The 20989-nt window shown below is 41.4% G+C and overlaps 1 protein-coding gene across 2 annotated transcripts in view; it reads left to right on the top strand.

Moving 5' to 3' along the window:
• The window catches only part of LOC115635506 (protoheme IX farnesyltransferase, mitochondrial), a 159894-nt gene that overhangs the window by 126580 nt on the left and 12325 nt on the right, over window positions 1-20989 (top strand). For both annotated transcript variants that reach the window (XM_030534385.1, XM_030534387.1), the window contains one exon: window positions 12059-12291. In XM_030534385.1, the coding sequence (XP_030390245.1) occupies window positions 12059-12291 (233 nt within the window). The remainder of the gene's footprint in view (window positions 1-12058; window positions 12292-20989) is intronic.

The raw sequence follows: 20989 nt of genomic DNA, 5'->3' as shown, positions 1-20989 counted from the left end.
CTGTGGATAGCAGTGAACAAATTATAGCTCTGAGGGAAATAAATGTGGCATTGTTGATGAGCCTGTATCTCAAATGAATAAAGCAGAAGACTCATCAGATGAAACTTTTTTTGGTCTGGCAAAAAGCATGTAACATTATTATTTAATTATGAATAGGTATGGTTTGTGTCTTTCCAGTGGGAAGGCTATTTGGCATCATTAAAGGGGTTGTGCAGAGGAAAATGGAGGCCTGGCTTTTTGGCTTCTTTTTGATATACGAAGGAGGCTTGATATGTGGTTCTTCAAGTAAACATAGCCATGTGTTCCATGTAGGTGTGTGTGCACCCAGCACACAGAAGCCACAGAACTTTGCCTAGCAGTGTCTGTAGGGGTGGTACTTGTGCCCTATGGCCCTAGCCCATTCCCTGGATATATATAAAGGCAGTGCCTTCCCAAACCCCTCTGTTCCTTCTCACCACCATGGCTAGAGTCAGAGCTGCTGGCAGAACTGGAGCAGAACTGGGGGCGGGGAGGAACTAGGTGGATCTCCCTCCACCCCCCCGGGGGCTGGCCTGGGACCTGACATACCCTCCCAAGGTTCCTACGTGCCCCCTTGGGGGGTCATGCTTCACAGTTTGGGGACCTCTGTTCTAAGAGGAGTGCTGACCGGCACTGTACTCCTTCCAGCACACAGGATGGCGTAGGTCCATCTAACAGCTTGCAGGTACTATGCCAAGATCAGCCACAGCCCATATCATTAACTCCAATTCAAGCCTTGGGGCATCCATTGAATCCAGTACAGATGACATCGGCACCAGCGCAAACTGTTTGCATACTGATGGCATATCAGGCAGCTTCAGACTGCTTGCCTCTCAGTCCCTGACTCTGCACTAGTTCATGAATTTTCCAGTGCCATGGTTTCTACTGCTTCATACTTCCATTGTGCCCTTGGGCACCTTCTGATCGTGTCACAGAACGTGTGGTCACTATCTTAGGCATCCAGGCCGTATTTCTGCAGAGAATACACATAAGCTCTTGGATATTGTCTAACCATCAGCTCCAGCGAGAGTAGCCCTCCTGATAAATGAGGCCCTCTTGGAGCCTGCCAAGGCCCTCTTATTCCTGTTTTGTTGCCTCTCATGGCAAACCATGCAGAGAAGCAGTATGTTGTTGCCATTCAGGGTTTTGAGAGCTTCTACTCCAACCCAGCCCCTAAGTCTCTTGTGGTAACTGCATCACGAACCAGCAGCCATTCCTCTCTAAATACAACTTTGTTAATTGGATGGCCGTGTCTAAGTTTGAAGACAAGTTGCCAGAAGCCTCCAGGGAAGAGTTTAAGGCATTCATTGCAGAACACTGTATGGTAGCCAAGTCTTCATTACAATCAGCCCTGGATGTAACACATGCCTTGGGCAGAATTATGGCATCAGCTGTGACCATGAGGAGGGCCACGTGGCTTCAGAATTCAGGCATTGTGCCTGATTTGCAGCAGACCATTGAGGACTTACCTTTGGATGGTCGGGTTTTGTTTTCGGAAAAGATTGGCAAGACTTCTGTACCCTTTTAAGGATTTCCAAGCTACTTTGTATTCCTTGGCAGTTTATATTCTGGCTGTACAGAGACACCACTATAGCAGTCAGCAGCAACAGCAGCAATACCGCTTGCAGCTTTCTTCAGGTAGTCCTCATGTCCTGTAAGGCAGCAGGGCTACCCACAGGAAGGGGGCATAGAGCCCAAAGGCGAAGGCCTTCTGATTTTGGATTTAGCCAGCTGGCTTGTCCTCCCCCAGTATCCAGCAAGCATCCAGTTTGATTAGTGTCCAGGACAGCAGTGATATCTCCATTTTTGTTCCCCAGGGATGGGCTGGTTTGTTTTTACTGAGTTTGGGACTCTATTACTACAGAAAGCTGGGTCCCAAGCACTGTCAGATCAGTTTATGCCAGACCACTCCTCTCCATCCCTCCTCCCCACACACCTAACTCATCCCTCTTCAGGGACCTCTCTCACAAGATACTTCTTCTTGAGCAGGTTCAGTCTCTACTGGCCTTGGGGGCTGTATAAGAGATCCCTCTTCAGCATCGGGGACAGGGATTCTCCTCCCAAAGTATTTTCTGGTTCCTAGACCCAGGAGAGGGATGAGTCCTGTCCTTGACCTCTGCCACATCAACAAATACATCAGATACATGAGATTCTGGATGGTCACTCTAGCAACTGTCCTTCCCATGCTCAATCACGATGACTGGTTTGCTCCCTAGACCTTCAGGATGCTTATTTCTATACAGTAATTCTCCCAACCCACACGAGGTTTCTTCAGTTTGTCATGGTGGATTGGCATTATCAGTACACCATGCTCCCTTTTGATCTGTCTTCTGCTCCCTGGGTTTTTAGCAAATGAATAGTTGTAGTGATATTATACCTTAGGAAGACAGGAATCCATATCCTCCCATATCTTGACAAATGGTTACTGAGGGACAAGTCCAGAGAATAAGTCCTCTTTTGTGTTCAGTTCACGCTATGCTTACTTGACTGTTCAGGTCTTATTCTAAACAGCAGAAAGTCAACACTGGTCCCAACTCCAAGAATCAAATTCATTGAGGCCCTGATAGACTCTACAAGTTCCAGAATGTTTCTGCCGACTGACCAGTTTCCATGCAATTTGCTTCCCATGTCTGGAACTGCAGTTTCAACCCTCAACCACAGCCCCTGTCCTCTTCAGTGGCTGAAGTTGATTTATCATCTAAATCATCATACTTTGGACAGACTGGTCCAACATCCTTCACCAATCTTGAACTCCATACAGTGGTGGACAGTTCAGGGCAATATGACCTGCGCATTCCCTTTGCTCAGTCCCCACCATCCAGGACTGTTGTCACCAATGCCTCCTTAATAGGTTGGGGAATGCATCTGGGGTCACTGAAAATTCAAGTCCTGTGGTCAGAACTGGAAGCTTCTCTGCATATCAATGTCCTGGAGCCTTATGCCATCTATAATGCCTGTGAAGCCATTTGAGATCATATCAGGGACTCACTGGTGCACATCCTTACCAACAATACCCACGTGATGTATTATGGGAACAGGCCAGGAGGGTGGGGTGGGGAAGCATATTCCAACATGCTGTTATCAGGAGGTCATCAGGCTCTGGCAGTTTTGCATCAGAGAAAACATTTTCCCCATGGATGATCACTTACCTGGGATCCAGAATCACCTGGCAGATCACCTCAGCAGAAATTTCTCCCTGAATCACATGTGGTCTCAGAAGCCCAGCATTCTGTGCGGTCTTGGCAGTTTGGGGCTCTCTGACTATTGACCTGATCATCACAAGAGACAAGAAATGCTGTCTGTTTGGCTGTTGAGGGGGTCTCAGTCCGGGCTCTCTGGCTAATGCTTTTCACCTAAGCTGGGAATTGGCACCTTGGGTGCTCTTCCTCCAATTCCAATCATCCTGCAGATCATTCTCAAGCTGAAATTGGATCATACCAAGCTCATTCTCATTGCTCCAGTGTAGCCAAGTCAGTGTTGGTTCTTCGACCGCCTCACTTTATCGGTTCAGTCTCCCATATTCCTTTCTTTTCACCCTGACCTGGCTCAGCATCACAGTCAGATTTGGCATCCAGGACTCAGCTCCCTGCATCTCCTGGCATGGGTGCTGCTTGGTTAGATGAGAAGGAACAATGTTTATAGGTGATGTGGCAAATTTTGCTTAACAGTAGAAAGACTTCCACAAGAACAGCATATCTGGCCAAATGGAAGTGGTTCTTGCTGTGGTCGTTAGCCCAGGGAGTTCAATCAAAGATGGTTTGTATGAAGGACATCTTGGAGTACCTGTTACACCTTCAGTCTTCTGGTCTTGCACTTAGTTTGTTGAGAGTGCAGCTTGTGGCAATTTCGGTGTTTCTTCTACCCATCCATGGGAAGTCAGTATTTTCAAACTCCATGGTACTCAGGTTCTTGAAAGGAATGACTCATCTCCACCTGCCTGTGAAAGTACCGGTTTCTTTGTGGGACGTTAATGTTGTCTTGGCTGCTCTTATGGGACCTCCGGTTCAAGTGTCTGTTCACTTCTTCATTCTCCCTTCTGTGTCAGACAACTGCTTTCCTTGTAGCAATAACATCTACAAGGAGAATGTGAGAGTTCCAGGCTTTGATGGCAGAGCCTCCTTACAATTTTCCAAAAATAAAGTAACCTTGGAGCCGCACCCTAAGTTTTTGTTCCAAGTGGTTTCTCAGTTTCATTTGAACCAAATTATATATCTACCAATGTTCTTTAAGCTGCATTCAACCCCAGATAAGCAGCATTTTCACACGTTGGATGTTAGGCAATGTTTGGCTTTTCACTTGGATAGAACCTTTCCATTCTTCATCTCATGTATTTATTTCATATGCGAACCAAATGAAGGGATGAGCAGACTCTACACAGACAATTTCCAGGTGAATAACTTCCTGTATCGTGACAGCAGACAAAGTAGCTCAGACTGCACCTCTTCAAAGAGTGCGGGCTTATTCCACGAGGGTCCTGATGATGTTGATGAGATTTCTCAGAGACGTTCCTATATTGGACGTTTGCACGACTGCCACTTGGTCCTCTGTACATATATTTACAAACCACTGTGCCATTGCTACTGCATCCAAATGCAAACTTTGGGGAGGCAATCCTGTAGTACTTGTCTAAATAGACTCCGAACCGAACCTCTTGCAGGCACTGCTTGTGAGTCATCTACATGGAATAACCGCTGCATCTACTCCAAAAAGAAAAAATGGCGTTTTACCTGTATTGTAACTGTTGGCCTTCGAGATCTGATGCAGATATGTATTCCACAACACACCTTCCTTCCCCTCTGCATTGAAGTCTCTGTTAAGGACATCCGGTGTGAAGGACCTGAGGGGTCTGGGGCACTGCTGCTCTTACACAGCCAGGGGACGGGCTAGGAGCAAAGGGTGTGAACGTCTCCCCATGGGTACTGCTAGGCAAAGTTCTTCAGCTTCAGTGTGCGGGGTGCATGCACACCTGCTTGGAATACCTGTATGCATCACATCTCAAAGGACGACAGTTACAATACAGGTAAGTAACCGTTTCCCCCCACCACCACCACCCTTAAAAGATAAAAGGAGGATAGGGAGGGGGCTGGTGACTGTGTTAGGTTTGTTTACATTGGGAAATATCAGGAATATAAAGCTTGTTGTTCCCTGTTTTTGCTAGAGGACTTAATCGGGATTCCTAATGAGTGTGAGAGCTTTCTCTGTCTGTATTTGACATGGCAGGGTATTGAATCTTTAACAAAGCAATTGTTTACTCCCAGCTGTTTGTATAGGAATTTGAGTTAATAGGTAGTAGCAAAAGCAAAACAGTATGGATAAGATAATCACGTCCCCCATGGCATCACTAATTACATCCTTCCAGTTCTCCATGGTGTCTGGGGGGAAAAACAGGGCAAACAACAGCTACCTTTTTTATTAAAATTAGTGTGGCCTGTTGAATAGGGCACTGGAGTGAAAGCTGGGAGACCTGGGGTGAGGTGCCATTAAGCAGCTGAGTGACCTTGCGCAAGTCACTTAACCTCTCTGTGCTTCTCCCTCCCCTGCCACCCTTTGTTTGTCTTTGTCTTACCCATTAGTGCAAGGTCACAAATTAAGCTCTTTATATAGAGGTTGTTGGGGATGGTTTTGGCAGGCAGGGAGGAAAGAGGTCTTAGTTTATTACTTGTGTGGTCTCCTTTGAATCCCATTTTCAAATATAAGCACTTAGGTTTCACCTACAAAATATGCAAGCAGACACAAATGGGCACTTTACACTCAAGCTTAGTCTTATATACGAATACATGTTTTACATGCACAATTACCCATTAGTGCTAGGTCACAAATTAAGCTCATTGTATCAGGTTTGTATGCCTATGTATCTATAGATATGTATGCATATGGGGAGGGGGGGCATTCCAGGAGGTGAAGGGGTTTGGTGTTGGAACCTTAATTATTTCTCAATGTTTAGGTTCTTTGAAAAACAACAATCTAATTTCCTGATTTTTCAAACACTAATTTTCTTAAGCTTTGAATTTTTGTCATTTTCAAATGTTGATTTTTAAATTGTAGTAAAGTTTTAACATATGCTAATATTGTACATCTAATATGTGTCTTATATTCACAAAGTGTTAGCCTAAGATTTCATATGGATATTAGATGAGACCTGAGAATATAGAAGAACTTTATAAACATTAATTAATCTTCCCAACACTATTGTGAGGTAGGTAAATATATTAATTGTATAGCTGAGCAATCTGAAACACAAGGAAATTAAAGTGACTTGTCCAAGGTCAGCTGAGAGTCAGTAGCAGAGTGTGTTTATGTGTGTGTGTGTGTGTACGCGTGCACGCACAAAGACCTGTCAGGCACACATGAATTAGGGGACAGCAGGCTGCTATGTTTTCTGAAGTCACAATCCACCACACATGATATGTGGAGTTCCAGGTGAATGCCTAGCAATTTTGTAAGGCGTGGAAGCCTGAATTTTACTCCTGTGGGATTCCCTCCTGTCTGCTCCCTACCTTCCCCAAGCTATCGTTGAGTGATTCTCCCCAGCCTGATTGACAGTGTCTGGAATCCCACAGTGTCAGTGGCAGCTTTGTATTGTACAAATAGAAAACTGAGCCTTTATTCCTCTTCGTTTTTGGGTCCTGTCGATGATGTGGGATTGGAAAGGGTCTGCCTCAGCTGGACTCTACTGGAGATCAATCAATACATTTCAACTACCTGGGAGCAATAGTAACAGTCATTACTAATATATTGCCTTCCATAGGAGGATGTTAGAGCACTTCACAAATGTTAATAAATTTAGCCTCATGACACCCCTCTGAAGTAGGCACTTTAGTCCCTAGTTTACTACTGTAGGTTATTGTAGCCCCTAGGAACTGAAGCACAGAGCTTCTAAGTGATTTGACCAAGCTAGGAACAGACCCTACGTCTTCCTGGCTTTCAGTCATGTAACTTGACCATCCTTCCGTCCCGGAATTGTCATTGCTGTAGTCTCTGGTAGTGCCATGTTGCCCAAAGATATTTTTCTGGTCCATCAGTACGCTCCTAAGATACACTCCTATATAGTATGACAGCAGACCCTTGTGCATTACTACTAGCATCTATCATGGTGAAATATTTTTATATATGAATGCAGTGCTGTACCATGTGGATGGTCACCGTATAAATACATAGACAGGAGTATAGCAGTTTCCCCTAGCCTATGTGGGCACCAGATTTGTCCGTGGGTGGCATGGGCAGACCTCAGAAGTATTAGGAGGGCAACAAGCTCCACATATACATTGCACGTTGACAACAGATTGTATCTTCCCGCAGTGCTTTCTGGGAAAAGGTAGCAATAAAGTGAATAGGGATGTGTAGCACCTGTAGCCAAGGGAGCCTTAGAGTCAAGCAGCAAATGGTGAATGAAATCTCCCTACTTGGAGCTGCTTGTGAGTAGCCAAGTGGATTTAAAGATCTCTGTTATATTTCGTTTCAGACAACACTGATTTATCCTGAATTGAGAAATAGAGATGAGAGGATATTAATCTTGTATAGTCCGCTGTTCTTTAGTTTGGTAAGGCACTGAGATACCACCATGATGAGCATGAAATAAATACCTGGAGGATGGATGGATTATTTAGTGTACATGCTGTCAAGGGTTATCTATAGAGAATGTTCTGTTTGTGATACATTGTTAGATATAGTGATGGGGAGCGGATTAAATACAGTTTTTCTTTTATCTAAACTGGCAAGTTAGAAGTGTTGTCTATACACTGTCCCACAAACAATAGTTTTACATACAATAGCTGCTCAGAATATTATTGACATTTGGAAAATACCATTCAAATAAATACTATTTAAATTTAAATTTTAAATCCTTTTTAAAACTGATCATTTTCTTTTCAGGGAAATACTTTCATATTTAATCAAGAGCCCAAATGAGTAATTTGTTGTCTGCATTTTTGAATCATTATTTTAATGTAAAAGTATCTTTCCTGCATACTGGATCCTTAAGAGGATTTGTTCTTGGGTTTTATTTTCTACATAGGGATTAGTTAACTAGTAACAGACTAAGGATATTAATTCCTTTAGTTGCAACAATGAGTACATTTCAGTATGAATGTAATATAATATACAGGCACGTACACGCTGGTATGTATATTATCTGCCATTATTGGAAAGGTTTAACATAAACAAAAAAGTTGTTTTGTACAGGCCAAAAAATGGTGCCCTAGACTTTATGTCAAGGGCATTTCCTTTAAGCACCAGTGCAAACTACTTCGTGACTTCTGGGAAGTGCTTGTACTAGTGGTCTGTCTGAGATCTCAGGACATCCTGATGGAAATTTCCCTGAGAGTTGTAATAGTCCTCTTCTATCTCTCAGCTTCTTGGTGGGAATTTCTCAGAGCAGATGTATATTTCCCTTGGGAAGTAACATCCTCAATGCTCTGACCAATTGGCAGTTATGAACATTTTTGAAAATTGTAAAAACAAACACTAAATATTTACCTTTTCCTGAAGGAACTGCAGTTTGCACATATTGCTCTTTTGAATAATAATTATTAATACTTTGGGCTTGGTTTAGTTTTGCGGAAAGATCAGAAATAGCTGAGTCTGGTGTTAAGCTGGGTTGGGAATTATTTATCGCTGAATTACTTATTTTTTTTTATTTTGTAACCAACCACTAAAGTGCCAATGAATCATTGAGCAAAAAGATCATCAGCAAGCAGGGCAGATGTTTAAAAATTCAGGTCCAAACCTTTCTATTATTTTTTCCAAGAAATCTCCAAGTTCTTTTCCCGTCACTGTCTTTTCCATGCCACCCACAACATGGTCCCACAAAAAATATCCCCTACTGTAGGGATCTGCCCTCTAGAGCCAGATATCACCCCAAGCATTGGTCAGGAGGGATGGGTGAAGCAGAAGAGTTCCAAGAGAGCACGAAATGGCCATCCCCAGCTATTGTGGCTCTGTGCAGAACTGCAAGTCTCCACCATGTCCAGGTGCTAGGGAATGAGCTCACAACCAAACTCATCCCTTCCTTTAGCCAGTCTCCTTATTTGTTAGTGCCAGTGTGTAATACCAGCAAGCATATTAGTCAATCCTGTGTCCCAGTTTAAAAGGTTAAATTATTTCATAACCCAGATGTTTGTTATACACTAACTTTGTACTTCTGTAGCATGTCTCATTTGAGCATCTCAAAGCACTTTGCCAACATTCATTAATTAGCCTCACAGCACCCCTGTGAGGTCATTTAGCATGATGACTATTTTATAGGTTAAATTATTTATCGAAGGCCACATGACATAGAACCCAAGACTCCTGAATTCCAGTCTCGTGCTCTAACCACTAGGCTTCTCTCTTATCCAGACACAACTGCGACCTGTTGTGACTGTATTTTGATCTGCAAGGTCTTACTCTCTCACACCCAATGACAGAAACCAAAAAATAACCATTCATGATAGCAGCTCGCAGCTCTAGTATCATGAGGCTGATAGGCTGGGTATTACACTCAGCGTTGGTATTACAGGGCTGTTTCTGATCAATGTCAACTATGCAGGAGGAACAGACTTATTGACTTCCCTTTGGTGCCAGACTTGTTCGCAGGCAGCTCTACCACTTGCTTTGCACACGAGGAATGGTGAAGTGCTTGGATCTGCTGCTATTCTTGTGCCACTGGATGAGTGTAGCATTAGTCTGGAATGAAGAGACAGACTGGCGTCACTGCTCTTTATTAGCGAGAGCAGTGTTCACCACCCTGGGCCAAATTCTGCCCTCATTAATACCCCGTTGAAGTGAGTCAGGGTTACATGGCATGCAAGGGCTGAAGCTAGTCCTTTGTCTTCACAGCAGTAGATACACATTTTCTTTATCACTCATGTCATTGGGGAATTTACAATCCAGCTCTACCTTACTCAGAAACTAAATGAGTTATATTTGTTTTGCCAAGTCAGGCTTTTGCTGTGCAGAGGCAATGATGAGAAATTGTAGCATGTGTAGACATAGCATTGAGGCAAATTACTGTGCATATTGTATTCTGCGGCAGTCCTGTTAAAAAACACAGCTAACAGTAAAACTAAAGAACACATGGCACCGTATGGTCCTTTTGTAGTGTTACCCATTAGCAAAATTCTCAAATCTACATCTCATTGTCGATGGATGACAACACAGTACCTTGCCTATATTTGAAATATATCAAGAACACTGGGGCTGCTTACTGCTATCTTTGAAGGAAATTATGACACTCCCTCCGCACTATGTAATCTAAAATCTGTTGCTAGATTTGAAAAGCTGGTGGAATTATCTTCCTGCATGTCATCAAACTCTTGGTTTAGTCAATTTAATTTAAATTGAAGATAGACTTTTATTTAGTTGCAACATTTTGACTTGAAGTTTGCCCATCGTAACAGTTCTGACTATTCTAGCATTTATAAAATGCTGGGATGCAAATGGCCTGGCCAGGGCTTTAAAAATCAGAACTAAACCTTTAGCTTCTTTATTAACAATGGCTTATTAAAATTCATCTTCACTGTTACCTGGACTTCCACAGCTGAGCATGGAGTGCTGGCTGCAAAGCCGACGGCAGGGTTAAAGACTTTGTGGGGGAGAAGCATGCTGCTAAAAACACATAGAATATTGAATACAAAACATGATAACGGAATGTGAAGGCTGTATAGTTTTAAGAGTCTAGAATTGTTAAGTTAAGGTTCTTGTAGTGCTATTAACTCAGCTATATTGTCAATGTGTATTTTCTATTCCTGTTCCCAATAAACATTTAGCTAAATGTATTAATTTTATTGTAAAATGTGTACTGGAAAGTGTACAGGTTATTAAAGGTGGCTAACTTAATGTAGTACTACCTTCCTCCCTTTCATGCCTCTCCCACTTTTCTGCCAGTTTTCCCTTTCCACTAACTGAAGCAGAGGGAAGCCCTTTCTACTTGCATCACATTTCCCTCTCATGTGCACCATTGTAAGCTAGGTGGGTCTCCACTGAAGTCAGTGGAGCGATAATGGTGTAGCACTGATCCAGGTGAGTGGAATTTCAGGCCCCTTATATTGGCACCAGTGTTGAGACCCCAGACAGTGTTGATTTGCTGACTGACTGAAATCATTGGTCTAAGTATGGTCTGAACTGCCTTTGTCCATCTCATTGGGTGTTTATTCTGAAGCCTAATAATGGCTATTTAAATTGTCAGCATTAACTTCTAGCTACTCTGGGGTTGTGAGTGGAGCTTGAGTATAGTTACTTCCATTTCCTTCTCTGAGTTTGACCCTTGGAAAACAGGAGTTTCTAATGGAAACCAATTGGTTGCCGTTGCTCTCAGAAAAGAAATCTTAATTTGATTTTGTCGCTGTAAATTTCTTTTGTCAAATTTCCCCTGGTGAGCACTATCCACCAGCCAAGTTTGAACTTGGAAACTTCAGCTATGTTTTAATAAATCCAAAAAACTGCATATTTCTACAGCACTTAGAAAACTCCAAAATAATTGAGTTGATTCTTCTCAAACCTTCCAAAAAAAAGCACCTTGCAAAAGTTGTAATCAACTGAAATTCTGACAGAGCCACAACAATTCACTTTCTCTGCCACACTGAACGTTGATTACTTCAGTAGCTTTTAACACACAAACGCGAGGCATTTTTCCTGATATGCTTGCTCCACATACTTGTAACTTACTAAGATTGCTACCAAATTGTTAAGGTACTAATTCTCAGTGAGGACCCTTTACATGAAAAGTACTATAAACTGACACAGGTCAGGCATTTTTGAGATATCAGCACTGGTCACTAGAGTCAGAACTAGTGAACTTGTCCCATGAGTTAAAACTCAAAGCCACTCAGTGGAATTGGCTCAGCTTTTCTAGAAAGGCTCACCTTAGGTCAGAGGTCGAGTGTGGAAATTTCAGCCATAAAAGAAAAAAGCTACAAGCATCCTGGAAATAATGTGGAAATGGAAAATGTTTTGCAACCTTAACCTTAGCTTTTGCTCTAAAGAGATATGGGGATGGGGAGGGTGACCGCAGGCTCTTTTGCTAACAAACGTGTGTCCTCTGCTTTTGTTTTTTTCCCTACAGCCCTCTGCTTGCAGTGTCCTTTGCTGCCTCCTGTGCAGTTCCAGGAATCGCCCTGCTGACCCTGGGAGTAAATCCTCTCACTGGGGCACTGGGAGCCTTCAACATTTTCCTGTACACGTGTTGTTACACACCGATGAAAAGAATGAGCATCATCAACACGTGGGTGGGAGCTGTCGTTGGTGCAATTCCCCCCATCATGGGCTGGACTGCAGCTACCGGCAGCCTTGATGCTGGTGAGTATGAAATATAAGTCTCAAATTGGAGAGACAGGCAGTTGCCATTACTGCATTTGGGACAGCTAAAAATAACCACCCTGGAGACAAAAACTATTGGTTTCCCTTAAGCACAGGTATTAGCGGAGGATGATGCAATACATATTGTAGCACAATGCCACAAAAACTGGTTTGTATTCCATGTAGTTAATAAAGACTTGTTTGTGTTGGCAAACATGCATGGCACTGTACCGTATTAGGACTGAAGAAATGAACAGAGATCCTGTCATTCTGCCTTTAAAGGGCTTTAGAGACAAAGGACCGGTTGCAGGATGAGTTCCATAGAATATATGCTGAGACTGTCTGGGAACAAAAATCAGGATGAAGAGCACTGACCCAGCATGTGGGCTGTGAATAGAACAAAATGTTTTAGAAATTCAGAATAGAAACAGATCAAGTTAAGTTGACTTCAGTTGTGGGATGAGTGGGGCCGAAGGGTTTCTGCAGAAAAAGTCCTATGAGGTATACCACTATCTCACCACATTCTAGAAACTATCCTAGAATGTTAATTTATTGGTAGATTGCTTAACTGCCTCCTTTTAAACTCTCAAAGTTCCTTTTTTCCCCTCCTGAAGATGTGGAGATTCCTTTAAGTAACTGTGAATTATTTTTACATCACATATAAACATTGATCTCTTCACAAGCTAAACTCTGAGACAATTGGAGCTTGTTTTTCCTGCCAGTTAGGAACGTACAGCCTAAAAGTATCACTAATTTGTTATATTCAAGTGAAACTGGTGTAGTTCAGGTAACATGCCCATTGAGAAATGTAACAATTGTTTTGGATTTATTTTATGTAAATCAGTTTAGCAGGATGATGTAGATTATGGAATTGTTTAGCATGCACCCATCTCACTACTTGGCTTGTTTAAGATTTTTCTTGAACTGCTTGCAACAACCAGAATTCTAAACAGGAATACTCAAAATCCATGCAAAGTCCTTATCAAACCATTCATTTTTTGTGGTACACTTTAGTACTTGCTTTGGAAATCAGACTGAATTGCCTCTGTATGTAATCTATTCTGATGTAGCTCTTACTCAGAACTGTGTTGAAAGTTTCTTAACTGCATGTTTCTTGGCATGTTGGTTTTAATTTGTTCACTCTATCATGGGTCCTAAGAAAAGATGATGAAATCTTGTGGAATGCCTATGAGATCTTTTAGGAAGCTCTGTGGTACTGAAGAGAAGAGAATTATTTTAAAAATGTTAAATAAATATTTGTGTATATTTAAAAAGTAGGTAAGTAGATGTAGTTCTGACCACTGTCCGACACAAGATACTGGCCTAGATGGACATTGGGTCTGATACAGTCTGACAATTCCTCTGTGTGACGAAGTGGGGATTTTCCCTTGTTATGTTGTATGTGAGTCTTACTGTTTTGCATGAATGCTGTGTGTGCCTCAGTTTCCCTATGTATTGCACCAGTGTGTAGGTGGTGGGAATAAGGGGGTATGACTTTTGCACAGACTGCTCCAGCTGCCTATCCCACTGCCCCTTCGTAACCTGAGACCCAGGAGAAGGATGCGACCAGATGACACTTGGCCAGAAGCAAGACAAAGGCCAAAGGAGGAACAACTGGCAGGGCAGGGGCCTGGCAGCTGGAGCAGCCTCCGCAAAAGTCACACCCCCTTATTCGCACCACCTACACATTGGTGCAATACACAGGGAAACTGAGGCACACACAGCATTCATGCAAAACAGACTCACATAGGCTCACACACAACATAACGGGAAAATCCCCACTTCGTCACACTGTGTTTCTATGCATGTATCAGTATGCTATTGCACAATGTTTAAAGTAACTCCACATTCTCAATTCCAGGTAGGTAGAACTCCCTACATTTGCCTCACAGTTAGTTTGCGTGAGGCTGAGCTGCTTCCTCGGCAGAAATGGTATGGGTAAATATGAATCTCTGTGGTGGAACTTGAGTATAGCAAACCGTGAATAATAGTGACTTAGAATTGACTGCTTCACTCCATTGCAATATGAAAAGTGCTTTCCTCTTTATAATGAAAATAGACTAATAGTGGAAAACAACTTCACCGTGAGCTCAGTTCTCCAGTGCCAAACACCCTGAACTCAGCACTTGCAGGATTAGACCTCTATAAGAGGTTTGTATGTGTGTTCACACACATATATGAGCACATGCACCCATTCTCTTAAACCCACATAGCCACAGTCATGGAACCTGTTAATGAAGTGTAATTAGCTAGCCTAACCTGTTTTAGGTAAAGGTGTGAGAATACCTTTACACCTTGTTAAAAACAGGATTGAATATCCAGCTGAATAACAATGAAGAGTGTGTAGCAGGGCAGTCAGGACACTAATGAAAAGAGAGCTACTCATCTTTTCACTGGAATTTCTTGGGTTTACATTTTATTGTGGATTTTTTCCCCTTGCAATCTGCTCAAGCACCAGTGTTCAGAGCAATCACGTTATTGTGTATGTTTCTAGTTATGGCAAAGGTAGTCGTTAAGGTTAGAACTTCTTTCACTTCCCTCTTTGGTGGGCAAATCTGTGTAGCCATCACTGCCCTGCTTCCATATATCAAAAAACAGCAAACGTCACTGACATGGTTCAGGAAGGCTTACTGCTGAAAGATCTTGTTGTTCCTTTGCCATAATTTAAGACGCTTCCTGGATTGTGGTTCTGGAGCTGAAGGTGCAGTTTTTGAAACAGCATTTATAACATCTGTACTTCAGCAGAGGTAAAGAAAATAAGTCAGGTTTAGTTCCAAAAGCCGCAGATTTGACCAACCTTTTTTTATTTCCAAAGTCCTTTTAGGAATTTATTTTTATTTTCCAAAATCAATGCACGTTAAAATGCCACAACTTTAAAGGCTAGTGTCTCAGCAACTTCCAAGGTAAGAAGGAAGTGTTGCATTTCCCATTGGAAGTCTGGGATTCTCTTATTTCCAATAATAACAATGCCTCGCTCTTATATGCCTCTTTTCATTAGTCGATCTCAAAGTGCTTTACAAATCATGTCCAGTGGCCTGTTGCTGCCATTTCTAGCCCTGATGGGTCTTGAAAGATCAGCACTTAAAGATGTCAGTGAACATCGTCTAGCCTGGAACTTGGGCCAGGGTAATTTGGGACAGAATACACATTTCAGGAGAAAGAAGGAAACATTTCTATGGAAAGTTGGTATTTTTAAATGGTGCCCATTTGAAACTGCTGGGAGATTTGGAATGTGAACATAAATCCTAGGGGTGAGCAGAATGCAGGTAAGGTAGTCAAAGCTGTACGATAAACGCCACTCACCACATGCTTCTCACCATCACATATCTGGTCTATTTATGTATAGCTTGGCTGCCAGACAGTGGTTTGCAGTGCCACATCTGCTTCCTTGAAAGCCCCTCCTTCTGTTCCTTTGTGGTACTATTTCCTTACAGTTAAATAAAAGGTTATTTGTTTGACTAATAAATCCAGGCCCTGAAGTGACTTGTATCACTTTGATGCAGGGGAGAATGACAGCAAATTTGTTTTAAATCATAAGCGTTAGGATAAGGTTAGAGGAAAGAATTGGTACAGCTTTCCTCTTTTTGTTTTAGATTCTCCTTCTGGGTGAGACCCATGTTAAGCACTTCTGTCCATGATACATGAGTGACTGACAGACATCTTTAGGAAATAACACAGAGCTATTTATTTTCGCACAGAAGAGAACAGCCACATATATGCTTTAAATTACATTCTTGCTGCTGCTTGCCTGTTGCTTCATTGTCAGTTTTGACTTATTTTTTTTCCTAATTAGCAAATGTAGCAAAATAGAATTTATAATGAATATTCCCAGCTCCAGAGGGCCATGAGCTACCTTGAGGTTTTTCATTTCAATGAACACCATATACTGATGCAGTGGTGGCTTGATCCCAACTGAAACTCCTCAGGTTTTAGAACCGAGTAGTTCAGTGCCACGGCATTCATATAAACCACCCAGTTCGATAGACGTGACAAGCAGGGGTCTTCAGCATAATGTGCTTTATCAGTTAAGGGGATTTGTTCTGAGTAGGTGGCAGTGGCATAGCAGATAACAGTCTTGACAGTGTAGCAGACACTGCAGCCCCATGGTGGCCTGGAGCCATAGGTATTACTGCACCAAGGAATGTTTAGCGCAAGAGACTATTTAGTTTATCTCAGATGCTCCACTTCTGGTCTCTCTTTCCTGAAAGACATCTTGTACTGATTTTCATTCATTTTCAGAAATTTAAATAATTCCTGGGGCTATGGAATTTATAGACTGAGTATCAATGGTAATCATGTGGAGGCTGATTTTTAAATTGCCTTTATTTTGTAATTCAAATTGTGTTGTATGGTAGACATTAATTATGTCAGCCAACATCTATTTACAAATGGGGATTTAAAAATGGACAGTTCTTATCTGCAAGTGACATTTGGCAGATGGATGGTTTTAGTAACAAAAAAGAGAAGAGAAGGAGAGAGAGGGTGCTGTGGCATGACCTGACAAAGGACAGTTTCTGATACCTTTCCCCGTGTAGCCCTTGTCTGCCAGGAAGAGGGAGGTTACGCAAAAACATAATTGTGGCTGAAATAAACATTACAACCCTTTGCTTTTTTCTTTCTTTCACACTGTCTTTTTGACTAAACAATTTGGATTTTTAAAAGCCTATTGACATGGATGCAGGTCTATTGTGAGAGCTTCTGGTGCCCAGAGCAAGACTAGATTATAAAGTTCCTGAGGATTTTAGCTGGGGTCTTTGCTAACAAAATCAAGTCTTTTAGGGTTTCACTTCTCTTCAAAGACAAGATGACGAAGGAATTCTTACTCTGTTTCTTGGGAAGGTAGAGAGATTAATGTTATTGACATATGAGCATAGGAAGCTGGCGGCCCAGAAGTGTGCTCAGCGTGGGTAAAAACTGAGGCAGATGGGCAGTGCTAGTAGGCAGCTGTTTTAAATTTAAGACAAAAGTCAGTGAATTATTCTGTGGTTTTTTTCGTCATGCGAGAGACAAAAGAAGTGGTGATTCCACCATGGAGGCACCTTTGGGGACTGACTCAGTCTGAAAGATGAAATCAAAGTCAAATAAATTCACCGTTATCCCAATTCTATGCATCATGCACAGCTGTTACCAGCACAGTGCTTTCATCTTCCAGATGAACAATATTGAACTGTGTGGGGCAGCTGTCATAGTGCCCCAGTCTGGGAACCACACTTCCCAGTAGGGGGCACCAAAACAGCAGCAGGATTCAGTAAAGACTCTTTGACTTCAGTGAGCCAGCCTAGTAGCTGCAAAGGAAGGCTAAAGTGCCTTTGAGTATAACCCCATATGTGACTATGGAAGTTTATAGTATTTGGCTGAAAATGTTACTTTGAGACACTCCTGCAGATACTCCCTAAACATACTTGCACCTGTGAATGTCTGAGTCATTTCATTACTCCACACAGTCGCATTTGAGGCAATAGACACGATACTAAAGCTAGCTAAGATTAATCAAAAGAGCAGATCATTGTTGTCCTTCTAAAGCAGCCTTGGACTAATTCCTTTATGAGACTGCCAGGGAATCCACAAACAATATAGCCAACCGCTTCTTCCATACTTACCCGTGCCGTGTCTTCCTCTGTAATTCGGGTCTTCCACAAAGAGCAAAGGGTCATTTGCATTCACACTGAAAGATATTTCAATTATGAAGCCTTCAGCTCTGTGTGTGTGTGTGTACACATACAGATATTATATACAAACGGCAAACGCACCCGAAGAAATCTATAGGACTGTTTCCTTTAGAGGTTGTCCCAAAGAAAGCCTCAAGATGGAAATCTCATTGCTACCTTTATTTCCCATTTCCAGTGAATATTTAAGATCCTCCTTTTGTTCTGTTTGCAGTTCATATACAGATACAACATTCCCTTCCCTTTATGTACTCCAGCACAGAAGTCTATTGCTCCACTGAAGCAGTCCTGTTCCACAGGTCCTTTGTGCCATCCTTCAAAAGAAACGGCTATTGAAACCCATGACCATGAAGCTTTTTGGTTTGGGATTTTTTCCCCCTTGCCATTAGTTTACATAACCATATAACCTTGAAAGCACACAATTATCAGTGAACGTGGAGGCTGAAGCATAGAGCCATGTAGGGCTACATTGATAGTCAGTCCTATTGTGTGCAATGTAGAGACCTTGTATAAATGCAACAAGCTTTAGAAAGGGATACATTTTTTTTCTCCTCAAGGCTACTCAGCCGCTCACATGTCAGCTGATACAATCAATAGTATATTCTGTTTGTAGTAGAAAAAAATGCCGGCTGAAGGCTTACCATGCCACCACTGCAGAAATATTAGAGCTGTGAAATACAGTGGAATTCTATCACCAGTTAGTCTTGCTAAGACTTCTGAATGTACAACTCCAAGATGCCTTTATGCTTGAGAATGTTCTGTGGTCACACATGGAGATTTCTATTGCATGGAGGTAATCCCACTCCCACCCCTGAAAAGAACAGTGGACATTGACAATTAAATGGCAGCCTGCATTTTTTGCTAAATGACGTTATTTTAAAAACATCCCTATGCAACATTTTGTACATAGATAATATGATGCAGGCCAACTCACGCACCCCAAACAGCTATTTTTTGTCCCTGAAGCTAATTGTGGGGAAACAATCAGAAGCTCCACCTCTCCCTCCTAGGAAGAAAATTCTGCCATCAGGTTAAAGGAGAAACATATTTGCGTTTCAAGGCAGTGCAGCTGTGATGCAGATGATACAATCATGCCCAGAGATGTATGGGATATGTCTGCTGTACAGCACTGAAAAAAATATATATATATATAGATAGATATAGATATAGATATAGATAGATATAAGGCTGTCGATTAATTGCAGTGAACTCACACGATTAACTTAAAAAAATTAAACATGATTAAAAAAATTAATCATGATTAATCGCAGTTTTAATCACACTGTTAAACAATAGAATACCAATTGAAACTTATTAATTATTTTTGGATGTTTTTCTACATTTTCAAATATATTGACCTAAATTACAACACAGAATACAAAGTTTACAATGCTCACTTTATATTATTATTTTTATTAAATATTTACCACAGTAAAAATGATAAACAAAAGAAATAGTATTTGTCAATTCACCTCATACAAGTACCCTAGTGCAATAATTTTATCATGAAAGTGCAAGTTACAAATGTAGATTTTTTTTTGTTTGTTATATAACTGCACTCAAAAACTCAATGTAAAACTTTAGAGCCTACAAGTGCACTCAGTCCTACTCCTTGTTCAGCCAATCGCTAGGACAAACAAGTTTGTTTCCATTTACAGCAGATAATGCTACCGGCTTCTTATTTACAGTGTCACCTGAAAGTGAGAACAGGAGTTTGCATGGCACTTTTGTAGCCAGTATTGCAAAGTTTGTACATATCAGGTATGCTAAACATTCATATGCCCCTTCATGCTTTGGCCACCATTCCAGAGGACATGCTTCCATGCTGATGATGCTCGTTAAAAAATAATGGGTTAATTAAATTTTGACTGAACTCCTTGCGGGAGAATAGTATGTCTCCTGCTCTGTTTTATGCCCATTCTGCCATATATTTCATGTTAGAGCAGTCTTGGATGATGACCCAGCACATGTTCATTTTAAGAACACTTTCACTGCAGATTTGACAAAACGCAAAGAACGTACCAGTGTGAGATTTCTAAAGATAGCTACAGCACTCAAACCCAAGAATCTGAAGTGCCTTCCAAAATCTGAGAGGGACGAGGTTTGGAGCAAGCTTTCAGAAGTCTTAAAAGACCAACACTCTGATGTGCAAACTACAAAACCTGAATCATCAAAAAATAAAATCAACCTTCTGCTGGTGGCATCTGACTCAGATGATGAAAGTGTGAACGTGCATCGATCTGCACTGCTTTGGATCATTATCAAGCAAAACCCATCTTCAGCATGCATGTATGTCCTCTGAAGTTATGGCTGAAGATGAAGGGACATATGAATCTTTAGTGCATCTGGCATGTAAATATCTTGCAATGCCAGCTACAACGATGCCATGCAAACGTGTGTTCTCACTTTCAGGTGACATTGTAAACAAGCGGGCAGCATTAGCTCCTGCAAATGTAAACAAACTTGTTTGTCAGAGAGACTGGCTGAACAGGAAGTAGGACTGAGTGGACTTGTAAGCTCTAAAGTTTTACATCGTTTTATTTCTGAATGCCGTTTTTTTTTACATAATTCTGTATTTGTAAGTTCAACTTTCATGATAAAGAGATTGTATTCCAGTATTTGTATGAAGTGACTTGAAATATATTATTTCTTTTGTTTTTTACAGCACAGATATTTTTAATAATAAGTATAAAGTGAGCAGTGTACACTTTGTATTCTGTGTTGTAATTTAAATCAATATATCTGAAAATGTAGAAAACATCAAAAAATATTTAAATAAATGGTATTCTATTATTGTTTAACAGTGCAATTAATCATGTGATTAATCACGATTATTTTTTTAATCGCATCATTAATCACTATTAATATTTTTAATCGCTTGACAGCCCATATATATATATATGTATGTATGTTAACTATGGCTGTGTAGCATAAACACAGTAAATTGATAGAACAGCCAATGTCTTTGAAGACTGACTATAATGCCACTTTAGAAATCAGCTTCTGCATCCACCTAAGAATCATAGTTGTTC

The sequence above is a fragment of the Gopherus evgoodei genome, chromosome 15 (genome assembly GCF_007399415.2).
Source record: "Gopherus evgoodei ecotype Sinaloan lineage chromosome 15, rGopEvg1_v1.p, whole genome shotgun sequence".
Classification (NCBI taxonomy): domain Eukaryota; kingdom Metazoa; phylum Chordata; order Testudines; family Testudinidae; genus Gopherus; species Gopherus evgoodei.
The sequence above is the reverse complement of the archived record's forward strand: the minus strand, read 5'-3'. Positions and strand labels throughout refer to the sequence as shown.